This window comes from Ostrinia furnacalis, unplaced genomic scaffold (genome assembly GCF_004193835.3).
Source record: "Ostrinia furnacalis isolate ACB-3 unplaced genomic scaffold, ASM419383v2 OfSCF0388, whole genome shotgun sequence".
NCBI classification, from domain to species: domain Eukaryota; kingdom Metazoa; phylum Arthropoda; class Insecta; order Lepidoptera; family Crambidae; genus Ostrinia; species Ostrinia furnacalis.
In genome coordinates this window covers 375,259-392,727 of record NW_021130627.1, presented here as the reverse complement: position 1 = coordinate 392,727, position 17,469 = coordinate 375,259, and the positions used below count along the sequence as shown (strand labels likewise).

At 42.7% G+C, this 17,469-nt stretch overlaps 1 protein-coding gene across 2 annotated transcripts; it reads right to left on the bottom strand.

The window, feature by feature from the left end:
* Positions 1-4,951: 4,951 nt before the first annotated feature.
* On the bottom strand, positions 4,952-17,377 carry LOC114362102 (metabotropic glutamate receptor 2). Of its 2 annotated transcripts, XM_028317381.1 has the most exons (17): positions 17,064-17,377; positions 12,624-12,825; positions 11,517-11,659; positions 10,079-10,249; positions 9,540-9,684; positions 9,215-9,466; positions 8,670-8,841; positions 8,459-8,565; positions 8,235-8,384; positions 7,993-8,126; positions 7,738-7,904; positions 7,506-7,664; positions 7,046-7,208; positions 6,757-6,970; positions 6,507-6,658; positions 6,196-6,427; positions 4,952-6,101 (listed from the first exon to the last, which is right to left on the bottom strand). In XM_028317381.1, the coding sequence occupies exons 1-17, from the start codon at positions 17,340-17,342 to the stop codon at positions 5,896-5,898; spliced, it is 3,048 nt and encodes a 1,015-aa protein (XP_028173182.1). In that variant the 5' UTR covers positions 17,343-17,377; the 3' UTR covers positions 4,952-5,895. The 2 variants fall into 2 exon arrangements, with proteins under 2 accessions (XP_028173182.1, XP_028173175.1); XM_028317374.1 differs by having other exon boundaries at positions 4,952-6,427.
* Between the last annotated feature and the right edge of the window lie 92 nt (positions 17,378-17,469).

Here is a 17,469-nt window from a genome sequence, read left to right as displayed (position 1 = left end):
ACCGCAGGATCAAATTTAATATGTATTGTCTCATCTCTTTTATTAATATTGCTCTACTATTTAATTGCCATTTTGTATCACACCCTGGGTGGCCCTCGGGGCTTGCCCTGATGGCTCTCACGGTCTCGTAGTTCTTAAATCAATTAATTAACGACATCAGTTTGCCTCTCTATTAATAAATTTTGTATATTATTACTAAGTCTACGACCCAAGGGCCCGACCCGGGGCTCCGCCCGCTCACTGCTGGCGCTGGTGGGACAGGCGATCCGAGGGGCTCAAGGGGCTGGCATTTTTAATAGGAGTGGCCCTTCACTGGGCTAGCCCCAGCCTCAGTGGCCTATTAGGATCTGTGCACGGTCCCGGCCCACAGGGTGAGGCTGGTGGCCCTCGGGGCTGGCTCGCGGGTCTGGACTGTCTTAAAGATAAACACTTAATAACTAAGTCCTAATAATTAATTGATTACATAATAATTCGAGCGAAATTTAGCGCATTCTTCCATTTTCCAACTTGCCTGTGTTTGACTAAAAATGTATTTATTTTTTTACTGTAAAAACCAACTGCCTATATTGTACTAATTGACTATTTTGTAAATATATATAACATGTGTAGATTAAATAACTGATAATTAATTGTTACAGTATAATCTGAGCAAACTTAGCGCTTTTTCCCATCTTTTAACTCACCTGTGCTCAACTAAAAATTCAACTCTTCTTTATTGTAAAAACCTACAGTCTATACTGCATTAACTGACTTTTTCTCTGTAAATTCATGTAACGTGTGTGTGTAGAATAATTAACTGTATCAACAAGTAGTGAATAATGACCTGGTAACCATGTATATAGCCAAATAAACCAGTATAATTAATTAGAAATAAGTCGAAACTTGTGTTTACCATTACATATTGTAAATTAGTTGTAAGTTAGTTTAAGATCCCTTGTTCGTAACATCTGCACTGGGCGGCCTATGTATATACTTGTAAAGGCTAGTGCTGGGGGAAACCTCTCTACTTCTTTCCCCCAGCACTCCCAGTCTATCTTTTTTCTGTCCCCCCAGGCCCTCCGTGAGCAGGCATCCCTCACCGCCTCGGAGGGCCGCGTGCCCGGTTCGCAACTCCACCAACTCTCGAGTGGCACGCCTGCCGGTACCAAAGTGTCGAACTGTAACTTAAGTATAACTTTGTACTAGCGTAAGTTAGTTTTAGGTCCTAATGGACGTCCCCTAATATAATATAATAAAGAACATTTTGTGGCTAAAATGGAGACAAAAAAAAAAAAAAAAAAAAAAAAAACCTAACCTAACCTAACCTAACCTAACCTAACTTGAAGAAACCTAACCCAACCCACGTTAGGTCCCCAAAAACCCACGTCTGAAATTACTGAAAAATTAGAGNTACGACCCAAGGGCCCGACCCGGGGCTCCGCCCGCTCACTGCTGGCGCTGGTGGGACAGGCGATCCGAGGGGCTCAAGGGGCTGGCATTTTTAATAGGAGTGGCCCTTCACTGGGCTAGCCCCAGCCTCAGTGGCCTATTAGGATCTGTGCACGGTCCCGGCCCACAGGGTGAGGCTGGTGGCCCTCGGGGCTGGCTCGCGGGTCTGGACTGTCTTAAAGATAAACACTCAATAACTAAGTCCTAATAATTAATTGATTACATAATAATCCGAGCGAAATTTAGCGCATTCTTCCATGATCCAACTTGCCTGTGTTTGACTAACAATGTATTTATTTTTTAACTGTAAAAACCAACTGCCTATATTGTAATAATTGACTATTTTTGTAAATAGACATAACATGTGTAGATTAAATAACTGATAATTAATTGTTACGGTATAATCTGAGCAAACTTAGCGCTTTTTCCCATTTTTTAACTTACCTGTGTTCAACTAAAAATTCAACTCTTCTCTATTGCAAAACCTACAGTCTATACTGCATTAATTGACTTTTTCTTTGTAAATTCATGTAACGTGTGTGTGTAGAATAATTAACTGNAACTGAAAAATTAGAGGTAGGTTGCTGGGACCATTCTGAAAATGGATTAGGTTCTGAAAAGAACCTAACTTGAAGAAACCTAACTCAACCCGCGTTAGGTCCCCAAAAACCCACGTTTGATATAACTGAAAAATTAGAGGTAGGTTGCTGGGACCATTCTGAAAATGGATTAGGTTCTGAAAAGAACCTAACTTGAAGAAACCTAACTCAACCCGCGTTAGGTCCCCAAAAACCCACGTTTGATATAACTGAAAAATTAGAGGTAGGTTGCTGGGACCATTCTGAAAATGGATTAGGTTCTGAAAAGAACCTAACTTGAAGAAACCTAACTCAACCCGCGTTAGGTCCCCAAAAACCCACGTTTGATATAACTGAAAAATTAGAGGTAGGTTGCTGGGACCATTCTGAAAATGGATTAGGTTCTGAAAAGAACCTAACTTGAAGAAACCTAACTCAACCCGCGTTAGGTCCCCAAAAACCCACGTTTGATATAACTGAAAAATTAGAGGTAGGTTGCTGGGACCATTCGGAGCACGCGCGAGCGTTTGGGGCTACAGGGTGATTTACCATGCTAGGCTGCGCCGCGCCCCGCTCCCGCACCCGCACGCACGCACGTGGTTCTCGTTTGTCACGGGGCCGGTTGTTCTTCAAAGCATGCTATTTTGTTTGAGTTTATCTTTTTAAATTGTGTCAATATGATAAAATAGACATTTCAAAATAACAAAATATTTTAAAATAAAGTATTTTTACTTATTATTATACTTTTACTATAATAATTTAAATGCTTTTTTTTTAACAAAAACTTTAAAATTTTATACACTAACACTATAAAAGTAATAACATAACCTTTTTATATTATTAATGTGAAAGTTTGTATGAATGATAACATGCTGGTGCTCTGTCACGTTAAAACTACTGAACTGATTTTGATGAAACTTTTCCGTAATATTTTTTACACATCAGAATAACATAGGCTATAATTTAAGTGAGATAATACGATTTTACACTTGCATTACTTTTACAACTCACACATCAATCATCATCACCATACGAGTAGGACGTAGGTACCTCACAAGTATAAGGTAGGCTATTGCAAATTGCAACACTTATTATGGGTTTAGCGAAATGACGAAGACAGTTCTATTATAAATCTTAAGAAAAATAGTCAAATAAATACACAAACACAATTAAATAATTATGATACTATAAAATTAATATCAGTAAGGTCGAGCAATAAACTAGTGTGATGGTGATATTGCAGATAAATTCTTGAAGGAGCTAAAGTCCGAATATAGTTATAACCATTATCATTGTGCTTATTTAGTCGCCATGGTGCAAATGCTCTTCATGCAAATGGCTATTATTGTTTACACATCAGAATAAAATATAGGCTATACTGTCCTAACAGCTAGTTATTGTACGAGTTTAAACTTACAATTCAAAATCAAAATCAAAATCAAAAATATTTATGCAGTTTAGACCACAAGTGGCACTTATGAACGTCAATAGAAAATAATAAAAAAAGAAAGGGTAGTCCTTATGGGGCACTTTACATGTCTCCTTATCTTTTGGGCCCTACCAGCGCTTCGAGACAAACATATGGCAAGTGCTGAGAAGAAACGCCGGAACAAACTCAGTCACCACTTATTGCCAGGAATTATATTCGAATACTATAGGTACCTACCTAAATATTTCACCTGGCCAAAACAGCTCTCAAAGTTTATTTAGGTCTAGCACACTGAATATTATAAAAGTAAAAACTATTGCTTCACAAAAAATATTGTAAATTAAAGTTCTACTGACACAGGGGGTGCGGCTTAATATTCACTATTAATAGGTAGGTCGTGGTAATTAAAATTTCAGAAAAGAGATAAAGAAAGGAAGATTGCTGCATTCTACAACTACAAACGAACAGCGTACTCACCCGTTCTGCAATCCACCAGCACCAGCATGAACCGCGGTTCCCAATCTCTTGTCTGCCCTCGAAGATGGAAGATGATGAAGGACCAGCCTCAATTCGGTCAATGAAGGCATCGGGGTTAATAATTACATGCACTTCACAAAATACACTCCACAATATTATCAGTTCTCAGCGTTGGCTGAACAGTTCAGGCCTGAATAGTACAGCGAGGTGGGCTTCTACAATAGAAGGTTCCAGAAAGAAGAGGCCGATGCGGCGCGACGGCGTCCGGAGTGAGCCATGTCCGTGCGTAGACTAGTGTAGAAAGCAGCGAATAATAACGGGCTAAAATTATTACACAGAAGCGGGTAGGTAAGAAAAAAAGAAAAAATACGAATACTTACCCACATTGGCATGAACAAACATTAAAGCAATGGCAATAGTGTAAACTTTATATTTTATTTTATAAGATGATATTTTAAACAAAATAATTAGTAATTTTGTAAGCTAGGTAGTTTTAAAAGGAAATACGACAATGTTTTTGCTCTCGCGCTGAGTACTGAACATCGTGTAGGCACAAAGTGTACCTAGGTGTGTACTTTTTTCAATTACAATGCAACCAATAATCTTAATTGAGGCTTAGTTAGAGTTTTAAATAAATTTTAACTAAACAACTTGAAAAAATCGAACTGCCTAAGGCGGGACTCGAACCCACGAAAAAAACTAGTTTGAGAAGCGACTCAATTCGCTTATAAATTTTAATAACGATTAGTTGGAGTTGAAGTAATCTCACACGACGCCTACAGAATGAAGTCTTTTAAAAAAAATGTGCTTTAGAATTATTGGGGAATGGTGTCAAATACCCAATAGCAATAAACTTTTTAAAATTGTAAATAGTAGTTCTTAAATTATTCACTGATTCCCGTTTTCACCATCAATCCCTATTTTTTAAGTGAGCCCTGTGATAACAATTAACAGGAACTTTGTTTTCATAGGGGTCACATAAATTGGGGATTGATGGTGAAAACGGGCATGAGAGCCATGTAAATAAAAGTACAATACAGTAATGAATCTTTTTATTTAGCTTACATTAATATCACAAATTGGTTCGTTTCTTTTTATTATGTTATAACATAACCTTATTATATTTACAATTTTTACAGTTATTTCTTAAAATACTTTTTCAACATACTTTTAAAACTATTAATGATCAACTGTTGCAGTAAGATGTTACTTAGTTATGCATCAATTTGAGTTCTGCCCATAAAGTTAATATACCTAGTGGAATGAATATTTACTATTTATGGTTCTGCCATAGATTTGTGCAATTATTATGTCTGAAAGTCCTCCACCTGGACATGGCCCCCCTGGTTTACCTGGAAGTCTTTAAATCTACTTCTGACGCAGGTCGGCTATAGTAAGGATTCTTGGATGGCTTAAACTTGGGAGTGCAAGGTGCTGTTTTGTTCCCCAGTCTATGAATCACATGATATCGTGCCCTGCGTGCCCAACCATACAACTGCACGCAGGACGTTTTAATGTATGCGACAACACCACTCTTGTAGAGGAGTTTTGGGCTGAAGAAGAAGAAGTACAACATTGACGAATTAATAAATAACTCTGCGAAACAATATTTTGTCCTTAACAAATCGGTTGGACCTCTTTGGATACAATCGTACTTGTACATACAAGGGAAATTTAATAGACCAAATAGGAAATTCAAGATTTGCAAGTACCTACTATTATCATTTTCATTAGTCTAATTATCCAAATACAGAAACTTTTGAATTTTTTTACTCGAGTAAATAAAATAGACTAGAAAGACCCACCCAAGTCAAGCGACGGATTGGAAGTAAATTAAATTCGGTGTCGCTAATTCGGGGTCGTGCCATCCGGTTCGTCTTGTGGAGTGTATTCGATCGAAACAATGCCAACGGGTGAATCGGACAGTCCGCAGCCTCACACGAGCACGGGCATGCGTCGCGGCCTCGCGCGCTCGCGCCCGCGCTATAAGGCCAGCTCGGCGCCCACGAGCGCCACGGCGGGCGCGGGGGGCGGGGCGGCGGGCGCGGGCGGGAAGGCGGGCAGGCCGGCGCGCGCCAGCCGCCGCGCGTCCAGCCGCACGCCGCCGTCGCCCGCGCGCGCCTCCAGGCTCAGGCGCGGGTACAGCGCGCTCTCGTCCGTCTGCACCTGACGGTCCGACGAGCTTCGTTCTGGAAAATGTGGGGAAAAATTGTTTCAGCCGCGCTCTATGTATTTTTGTCATTGAACAGAAGTCAAAGAGCGTGAGCCGCTCGGTCACCGCACCGGTGTCGTTGAGCGTGGAGAGGTCGGTGGAGGGCGTGAGGTCGGGCGCGCGCGGCAGCGGCGCGGCGCCCACGAGCGCGGCGCACACGGCGCCCCCCGCCGCCCCGCGCCGCGCCCCGCCCGCCCCCGCCCCCGCCCCCACCCCCGCGCCCACGCCGCTCATCGAGCGCCACTTGGGCGGCATCAGGCTGGCTCGCACGTTGCGCTCCGGCCTCACTATTATTATGTACAGCTGGAACGGAGAAAACATACGTCATGTTTCATCATGTGTCGAAACTGAGAAAATAACGAGACGTTTTTGAAAACAATACCTTCGGTGAAAATAGACAGATCAGTGTGACGCTGGCGCTGAGCGAGATGGTGACGGCCATGCTGGTGACGCGCAGCGGCACGTGGCTCGCGGTGCCGAAGTACAGCGGCACGAACGCCAGCCAGATCACGCACGTCGTGTACATCGTGAACCCTGTGAGAAATGAGCGCAAGGGTTTTGTCAATATAATGCTTTGTTGTCGGTTACGATGAAAATGTTTTAAAGTGAAACGAAATAGCTTTATTGAGTACCTATGTGCTTGCTCTCGTTGAAGGCCTCCGGGATCTTGCGCGTGAGCACGGCGTACACGGTGCACACGACGATGAGCACGACGGGGTAGAAGAAGGCGATGGTGTAGGACGCGTCCACGTACGAGTCGCACACCAGCATGTTGTCCTCGCGGCTCGGGTAGTGGTGGATGGCGCGCGCCGGCGACACGATCTGCCACACCACCACCACCACCACCTGCGCGCGAGAACCAACTCTTGTACATACTTACACTCTTGTTAAATTGTCGGGACAACGAAGACGAGTACTGACCTGGATCGATACTAAGATTGAGCAAATGACGAGTTGAGATTTCGGCGATATTAGAGATGGTCGTCGGGCCGAATGTTTACTGGCGTCAAATATTCTCGCTATCCTGTTGGTTTTTGTGAGCAGAGCAGCATAGACTACGGTGAAGCAAAAACCAGTTCCGAAACTGAAATAAGTAATTAATTAAGTAACTTAAAAGTATTATACATACAGATTATCTAATATAGATTTCTGTCCACCCGGACAACGAAAATGTGAAGTTTTAAATGCGATTAATAATAGCAGTTTGTAGTGGCTAAGCTCATTAGCATTTCCGCTCATTGACCATTATAGTCGGCAGCTGTAGGCGAGTTGTTGCGACTAGATAAGTCGGTTGAGCTTAAACGGATGCGAAGAGTTTGAAGTTATATTTAGAATTTAAAAATGTAATTGCAGGAAAAAACAATCGTCGCGAGAGTCATACCGCTGCAGCGAGCACAGCACGTCGGTGGGGCGCAGCACGAGCGCGAAGGTGACGAGGTAGCACATGAGGATGCCGGCCAGCAGCACGAACGACAGCTCGCGCCCGCTCGCGCGCACCACCGGCGTGTCGCCGCGCGCCGCCCACACGCCGCCCACCAGCCTGCAACCACGAGCCGCTGTCGACCACCGCTCCGGCGCGTCACTGCCGGCGACCAGGGGCACGGATACGTTACGTGGTGAGCAGCACGCCGAGCGAGGAGAAGGCCATGGCGCCGATGGCGGCGGGCGCGTCGGGCCGCAGGTACAGCTCGGGCACGGCCGCGCAGCGCACGCGCGCCGCGTCCGGCAGCGTGCCCAGCGGGCACTCCACGCACGCCGTCTCCGACACCGGCGACCGGATCTGCAAACACTCATTTTAGATTAAAGCCGGTCCAGGTTAAGGCTACTATCAAGACACCCCGACCATGCGACCATTGTACACGTGTTACCTCGTACTGCGTGCAGTTGAAGCAGTGCCAGCAGCAGCTCTCGCCCTCCACGTACTGCTTGGCCTGCCCGAGCTCGCACTCCGCGCTGCACACCGACTCGGGCGGCCGCCGCTCGTCCCATTTGAACTGGATCTCTGCATTAAGCACGATCGTTTACGAAACGAAGCACAATAATCAAAATCTCAGGGCAATTAAAAGATTTTTAATCCTGAAGCATTATTTCAACTGATAGTAAAACATACCATTCATATCCAACTCCAGCTCCCCGTCGAGGTATCTGCCGACTTTAAGCCAGCGGTAAACCCCTTTGGAAACTTGTTTGAAATGAAGTATATTGTAGCGCGCTGGTCCGTCTCCGTTGTTGTCAAAATGGAATTCGTCTCCGCTTAAGCCTGAAATTATTTATCTATTGAGTCATGTGATGTTTACAAATATAAAATAATTCCTGTAAAAGTTGATAGAATACCTGTAAATTGTACTTGTCGAAGATATCGTAAGAGGGTAGCGCCGCTCGCAGGGCGCATCGCTTCGCAGAGTCCAGGTTTGCCACCGCAGAGGTCAGTGTGCATGTCTCTGTAACAGTATTTAAAATACAGATGCCATTAACCATTAATGGGAAGTCGTGACGACTTTACTGTGAGAGTTCACGAGGTATTGATTGGTGGATCGGCGGTGACCTGATGGCGTGCACGAAGGCCAGCACGGCGTCGGCCACGAACTGCAGCTGCGCCTCGAAGTGCGTGTTGTCGGGCGACAGGCGCTCGCGGCCGCTGCAGGCGCCGTAGGCCGCGTTGTAGGGCGTGCGCGCGCTGCCCGGGTAGCGGCAGCGGAACTGGTCCTCCCAGAACTCTGCGCACACAATGCCAACGTCACCACCAGCCGCAGAAATATCGGTTCGAAATCATATTCATGATAATCTTAATGAACCTGCTGAAATGTTTCAAATGCGAGTTTACTATATAGAAATTCTTTAAATTCCTGCATAATGAAGGATCAAATACGAGTATTTCTGACTTGAATAGCTGGCCTGTAAAGTCTTTTTACAGTATTTTAGCGATTTGAAACATAAAAAAATCTGTTATCTCAAAATATTGCGAGTTGGCTGAACAAAAGTACATTTACTACAAAAAATACAGTTTTATCAAAATTCTACAATACTAACATGCTCTATGCATGTTAGTACAGTGCAAGCAATGCTAGCAGCACGTGGCGCGAGGTTTACCGACAAACCAGGGGTTCCTGGGGTTGTTCTCGACGGTGAGGTTGAGGAAGTACTCGCGGAAGCCGCGCACGGGGTTGGCCTGCGGCTGCACGCTGATGGTGCCCTCCACGGCCGCTTCGTGGCCGTCCGACACGAGCGCGCGCGCCGACCAGCCGTCCGAGCCCACCCAGCCGAAGGCGTCCGTGGCGCGCAGCCGCGTGGCCGCCGCCATCACGCCCGCCACCTCCTGGTCCGACCCGAACACGATCACGCCTGCAACCACCGACCACTGATTGGTAACGCCACACAACTACGCAGTTCACGCATGCAGAGGCAGGGAACGCACCGCGCGCGCGGGGCCGCGACAGCAGGCGCGCGACGATGGCGTCGTAGGCGTTGTCGTCGGCCTCGCCCGAGTCCTTCACGAGCCGCTCCTTCACCGCGATGCAGATGTTGTTCCGCGCCAGCAACGTCTCCAACTCTTCGAAGGCCTGAAATTGCATTTTCATAAAAATCGTTATCTACGCATTATGTCACAAATATTTAATTTTGATCATCATCATCATTTCATCACAAGACGTCCACTGCTGAACATAGGTCTCCCCTAATGACTTCCACATTCTTGATACTTAATTAAATTTTTAACGAGTTTTCGCGAGTAACTTTACGTAACAAGTTTAGTTAATTTTAGATAAGATCAGGAGGTTAAATATTGCTGAAGTATTGAATATTTTGAATTATTGTGTAAAAATATTATGAGCTTATGACCGCAGTCTGTGGAGGAACACTAGATGTGGTCGCAATCCTCATCAGTGAGGGACCGAGGAAGAAGAAGAAAAATACATGAAAATATTCGTTAGGGAGGGAGTTGTAAGGTTTAAGTACCTTGATCCCGTAGTTGGATTCTTCGTAGATGATGGAGACGTATCGCCAGCCGAGCTTCTTGACGATCTCGACCATGGCGCGCACCTGGTGCAGGTCGGACGGGATGGTGCGCGTGAAGTACTCGAAGCGCGCCTTGTTGGACAGCTCCGGCGACGTCGAGAAGAACGACACCTACGACAACCATACAAAAGATAACCCCAGTCACTTTCATAACCTTCGTAACTTTCATATTGAAGATTAAGGTTTACTCGTACTTACGTACTAAATTATCTTTTTATAACTCTTGTTGCGCGACCTATTAGTCCAGTCAAATTAGACATGAACCCTGCATTAATTCGCATACATCTGAAAATTTATACGAATGTTCGGAGCACCATTATAAATTAACTGTGAAAAGTCCCCATCGATCCGACATGTTCTAAAAAAAAATTCAAGGTCAAACTTAAAAAATACGGGTTTTTGAGATTTTCAGCTAAACGGTAAGTTTTATCACAAAAATAAGTATGACAAGGTTTAGGGATGTTTCCTGGGTCAAAAAGCAAGAGTTTTAATTAGTCCGTCAGTTAACTTATCAAAAAATACTCTACACGTATTTTTCACTTTTTCAAACTAATGAAAATTTAAAGTGATAAAGCGCGCCAAAGTTCATAAGAAGAGGCCCGTGACGTCAATGCGTGCATAAAAGTGCCGCACGTTGTGAAGTCGTGCGGAACTTCAACGCACCATAACTATGTAATTATTTGTTAGATTGACAAATAAAAATATATGTGTCCAATATTTTTTGATATTTTAAACATTACGGACTAAAAAAATTTTTTTAGGAAACTAGCCTAATTGTATTAAAGTGTAATTGTCTATACACTTTCTCCTAAGAGTCAGCGTTTCTGAGATTCGATGATCCGAAGAATCAAAAAAGCGTTTTCTTCATAACGGTCTTACATATAAATCCAATGTGATATCGCCCCAGCATTTCTATCGACTCAGCATTTACTTCAAATTGATTTTCAATTTCCGCCAAACGTACCTATTTTTAATCATTGGTTAGGTACCTGTTTGTTTTGAGAATTTTAAAAGGCGGCTGCTTTTATTGGCAGTACACGAGTCCACTTAACTTTTCTGGTTCCTGCCAACGAGGCGACTCTAGTGTTTCGTAAATAAAATTCTAATTGACTCTAGTTCCAAGACTTTCAAGTAACGTTGAAAAAATGTTACAGACAGAATATTATTACAGTGATGGGATTGGAATTGGAATAGATAATCAGGTACCAATTTGGTAGAGTTCGGCACAAAAGAAATACAATAAGAACTTATGATTTATACCAGGTTATTTCGTTAATCTACATTTTGGCAAAATCAAATCGCTGTGCTGTCGTGTAGCCCGCATATCCGGCGTCATGTAGACGCGTTCCATCGAACACCATTTGTTGGTCGCGCGCACCTGCGGGATCTTGAAGAGGCGCAGCAGGTTGGCGACCTGCACGGAGGTGACGCTGGACGCGGCGCCCACCACGCCCGAGATCACCTTGCGCACCGCCGTCGCGTTGCACGCGTACTCCGCGTCGTCGATGTTGCTTATGGAACCTGGAGAAAAGTCATATTTTTCAACATCGGGTGAAATTACTATTTTTTTATCCACAACGAGGAAGCATTTATTTTTATTTATTTTGTACAATTTGTGTCAATTTTTTTTTGTGTCGAAAACAAAATTACAAAGTAAAAGTATTATTAGTACTTTTACCATTAATAAATCGTGTAAGTAGGTACTGATAAAATTAATGTATAGTAACAACTCGCAATCTACAACCTGGGTTACCTTGTTTATTTAGTACCTATTAGGGCTCAGCAAATTGGCAGTTAGGACATTGTTACTTCTAACAGTGCGCTAACTACCAATTTACTGGTAGAGAGAAACAGATACCTGTATATTGCGAGAAAACGGGAAAGTTACTGAACACAGACACGCGAATAATAAATACTAGTTAGACCTACTTTATGTTGTATTCTATGTAGGTCGTTCTTTGAATTTGTTCTTTGAAAGATAAAATATGAGGAGATCCACAGGAGAACCAAAGTAACCGACATAGCTCGCAAAACTGCTAAAATGAAGTGGCAGTGGGCGGGGCACATAGCTTGCAGAGAAGAAAAGTTCTGGAGTGGCAACCACAGGTCGGAAGACGCAGTTTGGGCAGGCCCCCCACTAGGTGGACCGACGATCTAGTGAAGGTCGCGGGAGGTGCCTGGATGCGGGCGGCGCAGGATCGGTTGTGGAAATATTTGAAAGAGGCCTTTGTCCAGCAGCAGTAGACGACATTTAGCTGAAACGAACAAAATCTATATTTATAAAAGCGAAAGGTCACTGATTGACTCACTCACTCTTCACAAAATCTCAGAAACTACAAGTGCTAGGAGTCTCAAATTTTCAATGGGGGTTCCTTTTAGAACGTAGGTGCTCACTAAGAACATATTCTACGAAACCCCTAAGAGTCGGACGTACGGAGTCGCGGGTGGCCGCTAGTATTATATTAACGTACAGACTGGCCCTGACCTTTGATGAAGTCGAGCGCCATCTCGAGGCCGTAGGTGTCGTTGTCGCAGTCGTCGAGCACGTGCGCGCCCAGCGCCACGCCGGGCGGGCCCAGGCGCGCGCGCGCCGCCTCGTCCAGCGCGAACAGCATGGCCTCGAGCGCCTGCACGCCGCCCTGCGCCATCACCGGCCCGCACGTCGCGCCCTCCGACCGGCTGTGCACCTGACCATACGAGTACATCACTAGACTAAGAGCTAGTGAACGCCTGAACTACCTCATTTTATAAAACCTTAAAATTTTGTCAGCATATGCTTCAAATTCTTGAAATTCAGGCGCGCTGTGCTGAGGTCCCTTACAGCCACACAGCAAATACGTAAATAATGTATAAGAAATTTATTCATAATGTTCATTACATTTCAAATTTTCACTGTGTTACCTACTATCTCTTAGTTTTTATATTTGCAACTGTCCACATTGCATGCCGTGGCAGCCTTTAATTAAGACAGCACTTAGTTTTAAGCACTTTTAGTTATAGTAATTTCATGTATGCGTGTTTGTCTTGTTGGTTGTCCTAATAAATAAAATAAAAATAAAAATAAATAAATGCCTATAGATAAGAATATTGATGCGTTATGAAATTTGGGTCATCGTGGCTTTGGCAGCTATCCTCAAAAGATTGTCTGGCAAGGAGTTGGAACTGTTAACTTTTATAAAATGACGTAGGTTTGGCGTTCACTAGCTCTTAGTCTATACCCATTACAGTTCTTGCAACTCACGAAGGCGTGTGTACGTGTACATGCACATTACGATAGTGTAATGTCTCTCAAAACTTTTGAAAACGAACAGCAGCGAGCCACCACACATGTAAAGCCCACTCGCCTTCGTGAATTGCAACACCTATACCAGCCACAATACTTGCCCAAAATTACACATTTTTCAATCGATTCAAATCCTACTAAATTATTAAAAGTAAAAGTTTATATGAATGGATGTATGAATGTTTGTTACTCTTTCCACAGCTCTTCCACTCAAACACTACTCGACGGATTTTAGTGAAACTTGACAGTGTTATTGTTTATACATCAAAATAACAATAAATAGGTAGGCTGTAATTAACGACCTGTGACAAACTGAATTTCACGCGGCCAAAAACTTATTTTTATGAGTTTAAAGTAAGTAGTAGTTCTTTGCGTGATTGATTTCTTATACCTAGATAAGCAGTATTTTTTATTCCGATAAGTCGACATTAATATTATTATATTTAAAAAAAATATTTTTCAGACGGGCGAAGGAAACTAGCTACACAATATCAAAAGCTATTTATTTGTAACGTTACTAACATTGTCATAATACTCAAAACTCATCAATTCAAAAGAATACATGCCACATTCTCAATCTTGAACTCTTTATTCATACAAATCAGCGTCGTCGTCTCGTTGAACACGACTCAAAACAATGAGGATCATTTCGATTTTTAGCTGGGAATGCAGATTTATAGGGCTAAGAAATACTTAATACAGAGTGCAAAAATTTTTGTTCTACGACAAAAATTGACGAAGTTATGGCCAAATTACTAAAAAAGTTCACTGACCGCCCGGCGCGGGGACGATGACGTCATTATATCCGATCCGAACGCTGCCGGCGTACTGCGTGGATAGAAAATATTTTTTTCTAGCCAAATTATCAGTTTTAGAGAAAAACTTGTAATGACATTTATTCATCAGAATAAAGTAAGCTATCGATAGGTAATTTTTAAAAACCCCCCCCAGGCCAGAAACTGGGTATTAGCATCATATTATGTATTATTATGTTCAATACAAACAATCATTAAGTTACACTCACCCCAACCGCGTCTCCGCATTGCATCGAATCCTATGAAAATGTGGTTTTTGGACATAGCAATACTTATTTTCACAATTTTTATTTTTAAAAATTACTGGTCGATAGGTTACTTTATTTTGAAGAATAAATGTTATTAAAAGTTTTTTTCTAAAACTGATAGTTTAGCCGGAAAAAAATATTTTCCATCCCATTAGTACGCCGGCTGCGCTCGATTCGGATATAATGACGTCACGCGGCCTTGCGTACGTTGACTTTTAGCGGCAAAAACGGCCTATGTTTATTACTTAATATCTTCGTAAGTAATGGTCCGATTTGGATACTTCAAAAAGATATATCTTTCTTATGTCTTAAAGATGAACGTACCTAGATACCTACTAGTTTTATTGAATTTTCTACAACAGTACTGATCCTCATTGCGAGATTGTGTAAGGTTTCGTTGGCAGTCAAAACAAAAGGAAAAAAGTTGGAAGACGGGCTGATGCCCCGCAATGGGCGTCGGAAAGTTTCAACGGGCGGCCGAGCATCCACAAGTCCTCGTACGTTACAGGTGTGATTCGGAGAATGTACCTACTTGAGTACCTAAATATTTACAGATTTTTTGTTTAACCAAAATAATTGATGGATAAATCATAAAATTAGATATGACTTTGTATTTATTTTAAAAGAGAATCGTTGAAATCCGCCTCAGGACTTTAATACCTACACATTTTTGACATGACCAATGACCATTTACATAAAATGCAGAGGAATCCAATTTTAGAGGAGTCCTACACAATTTAATTGATGGGTCTACTCTACATACATAAACATAGTCATGATGTCGATCCATCTGTTACCCAGCTGGGGACTATTTGCATGAAAATTTGCAAGAATATCGCGTACGGGAGACTCAATTATATTTTTATAGTGAAGGGTAAACGTGTCATCGGATGGGGAGGGTTGGGCCGATAAACATTTGCAACACCAGGCCGCCTCAAGTTATGGTATTAAATGCTAGATCACAAACATTTTTTTCTTTTTATTTGTTTTGAAACAAAACATATTATTATTCAATATTATAGTCTTCTGAACTACTGTTCTTTAACAGAAGAAAAAACATAGTACCTACCTACCTGGGTATCTTTTAGGCATTAGTGTTTCTGATATTCTATTAGTAAAATCAGCGATGGAGCTAATTGTGTTTGCTTCCTATACGATTTTGACAATAGTCATGTAGAATCTAAGCTTTATATATTCTAAATAAATAAATGATTATAATGAAAATGTAAAGAGATCAAAACAATACCTAACGTGTTTTGAAATTGTAACGCCTGAAGCAGAAACCCGAAAAGGTTTGAATTTTGACAATTTTTACGACATTAATGTTTAGCAGTTTGTTTGAGGTTGTTTACTGTAAGATATGCGGGATATGCCGCTTATGTTACAAGAACGCCTAAGATATTTTTTGTATTTCACACGAAAGCAACGCATGTCCTAGCTACACTATAAAGTCGAGCTCGGTTGACTAGTGGCCGCGCTCGCGCCCGCCCGCGCTGACTGAGCGCGATTGTCGGCTTGATTTACGCCGCCGCGCCTCGTGTAGCGTGTGTAAAGAATACCACCTATTGTTACTTGTACGGGCGCCCCATAAATTTCTCCCAGCGAATATCAATTTTGGTTTATGCTCCGTTTGTAAAGAGAACTTGGTTGAATTGATGTATGCGGTCATGTCAATAACCGACGAAGAAAAATTGTGTGAATAACCTTCGAATAGATGGCGTATATGAGTACCCTAATACGGGTGGGTAGGTACTTGCCTGATTGACAAATACTGTTGAAAATAGTCTCCTGTTTATTTGCGTACGGGATGTAAATCTTGTGAGTGTGAGCTACTTATTAATTTTTTTGTATCACTCTACCTATACGTTTAACTTTAATAATGCGCGCTGTTGCGACTTGCAATAGGGCATAGCGATTTATAACCAACCACTTTAGATTCTTACAATTCGTACCTATTTATTTTACAGTAAATTCAGAATATTATAATCAGTTGCGATCACGCACTGGTTATGATCCTAATCCGAGAAATGTGGAATCTTCATATCGAACGTCCTTGAGTTAGAGTATTTGTGTGTATACGGGACCACTTTGGCGGTACCTACCATCTTAATTAGATTTAATGAGTGGGTGGGAAAAGGGAATACTGATATTCAGTTTAAAATTATTTAGTAATGTAAAAATCACATACGAGGAATATTAAACCATAGAACCAGCTACGGAACGCAAACCTTATTTGATAACGATGATGACTCAATAAAGTCGATTCACAACGACATCAAAAGTTATACAGTAAACTCATGGTAAGCACACAGTTTTGATAAAGTGCACCACATATGAAAATAGGTGAAACTAGACCTATTTTTATCGACGAAAAAAAGGTAAAAAAATATGATGACACAGTAATTACTCGATGATGTTATTAAAATATATGAATAGTCGTGATTTTGCAGTATTGTGCTTTTAACTGCATATTTAACTGGGTAAATAAGTAAGCTACTTATACGTGACAGTTCATGTTACTAGATACAAAAACACGGATGTACACAGACTATTAAATGGAAAATGAAATGAAGACGAACCATCATGAGTCCCCCCAGCACGATGTCCCCCTCGACGACGGCGGCGTGCTTGACCGGCCACGCGGTCTCGTTGTCCGCCTTCTTCTTGACGGCCACGCGCGCCTCGCGCCGGCTGGCCAGCGGCGCGGCGGCCTTGGGCTTGCGAGGCGCCTTCGTCTTACTTTTAGACCGGGGCTTGCTCGGCTTGCTTGTGCTTACGGCGGGCTTTTGTGTCAACGACGAGACCTGAACTATGTTCGAAGCTTTCACTTCAGTCGCCGTGTCTAAAGTGGGCTGCATCGTGACTGCCGTGATTTTAATTGCAGGCGCAGTCGAAGCCGGAGTGGGACTTTCTGTACTATGTGTTATAGTAAGCTCAATCGGAGGCAAAGAAGCCGTCGCCACAGCCGTAGGCTCATATCCAAAA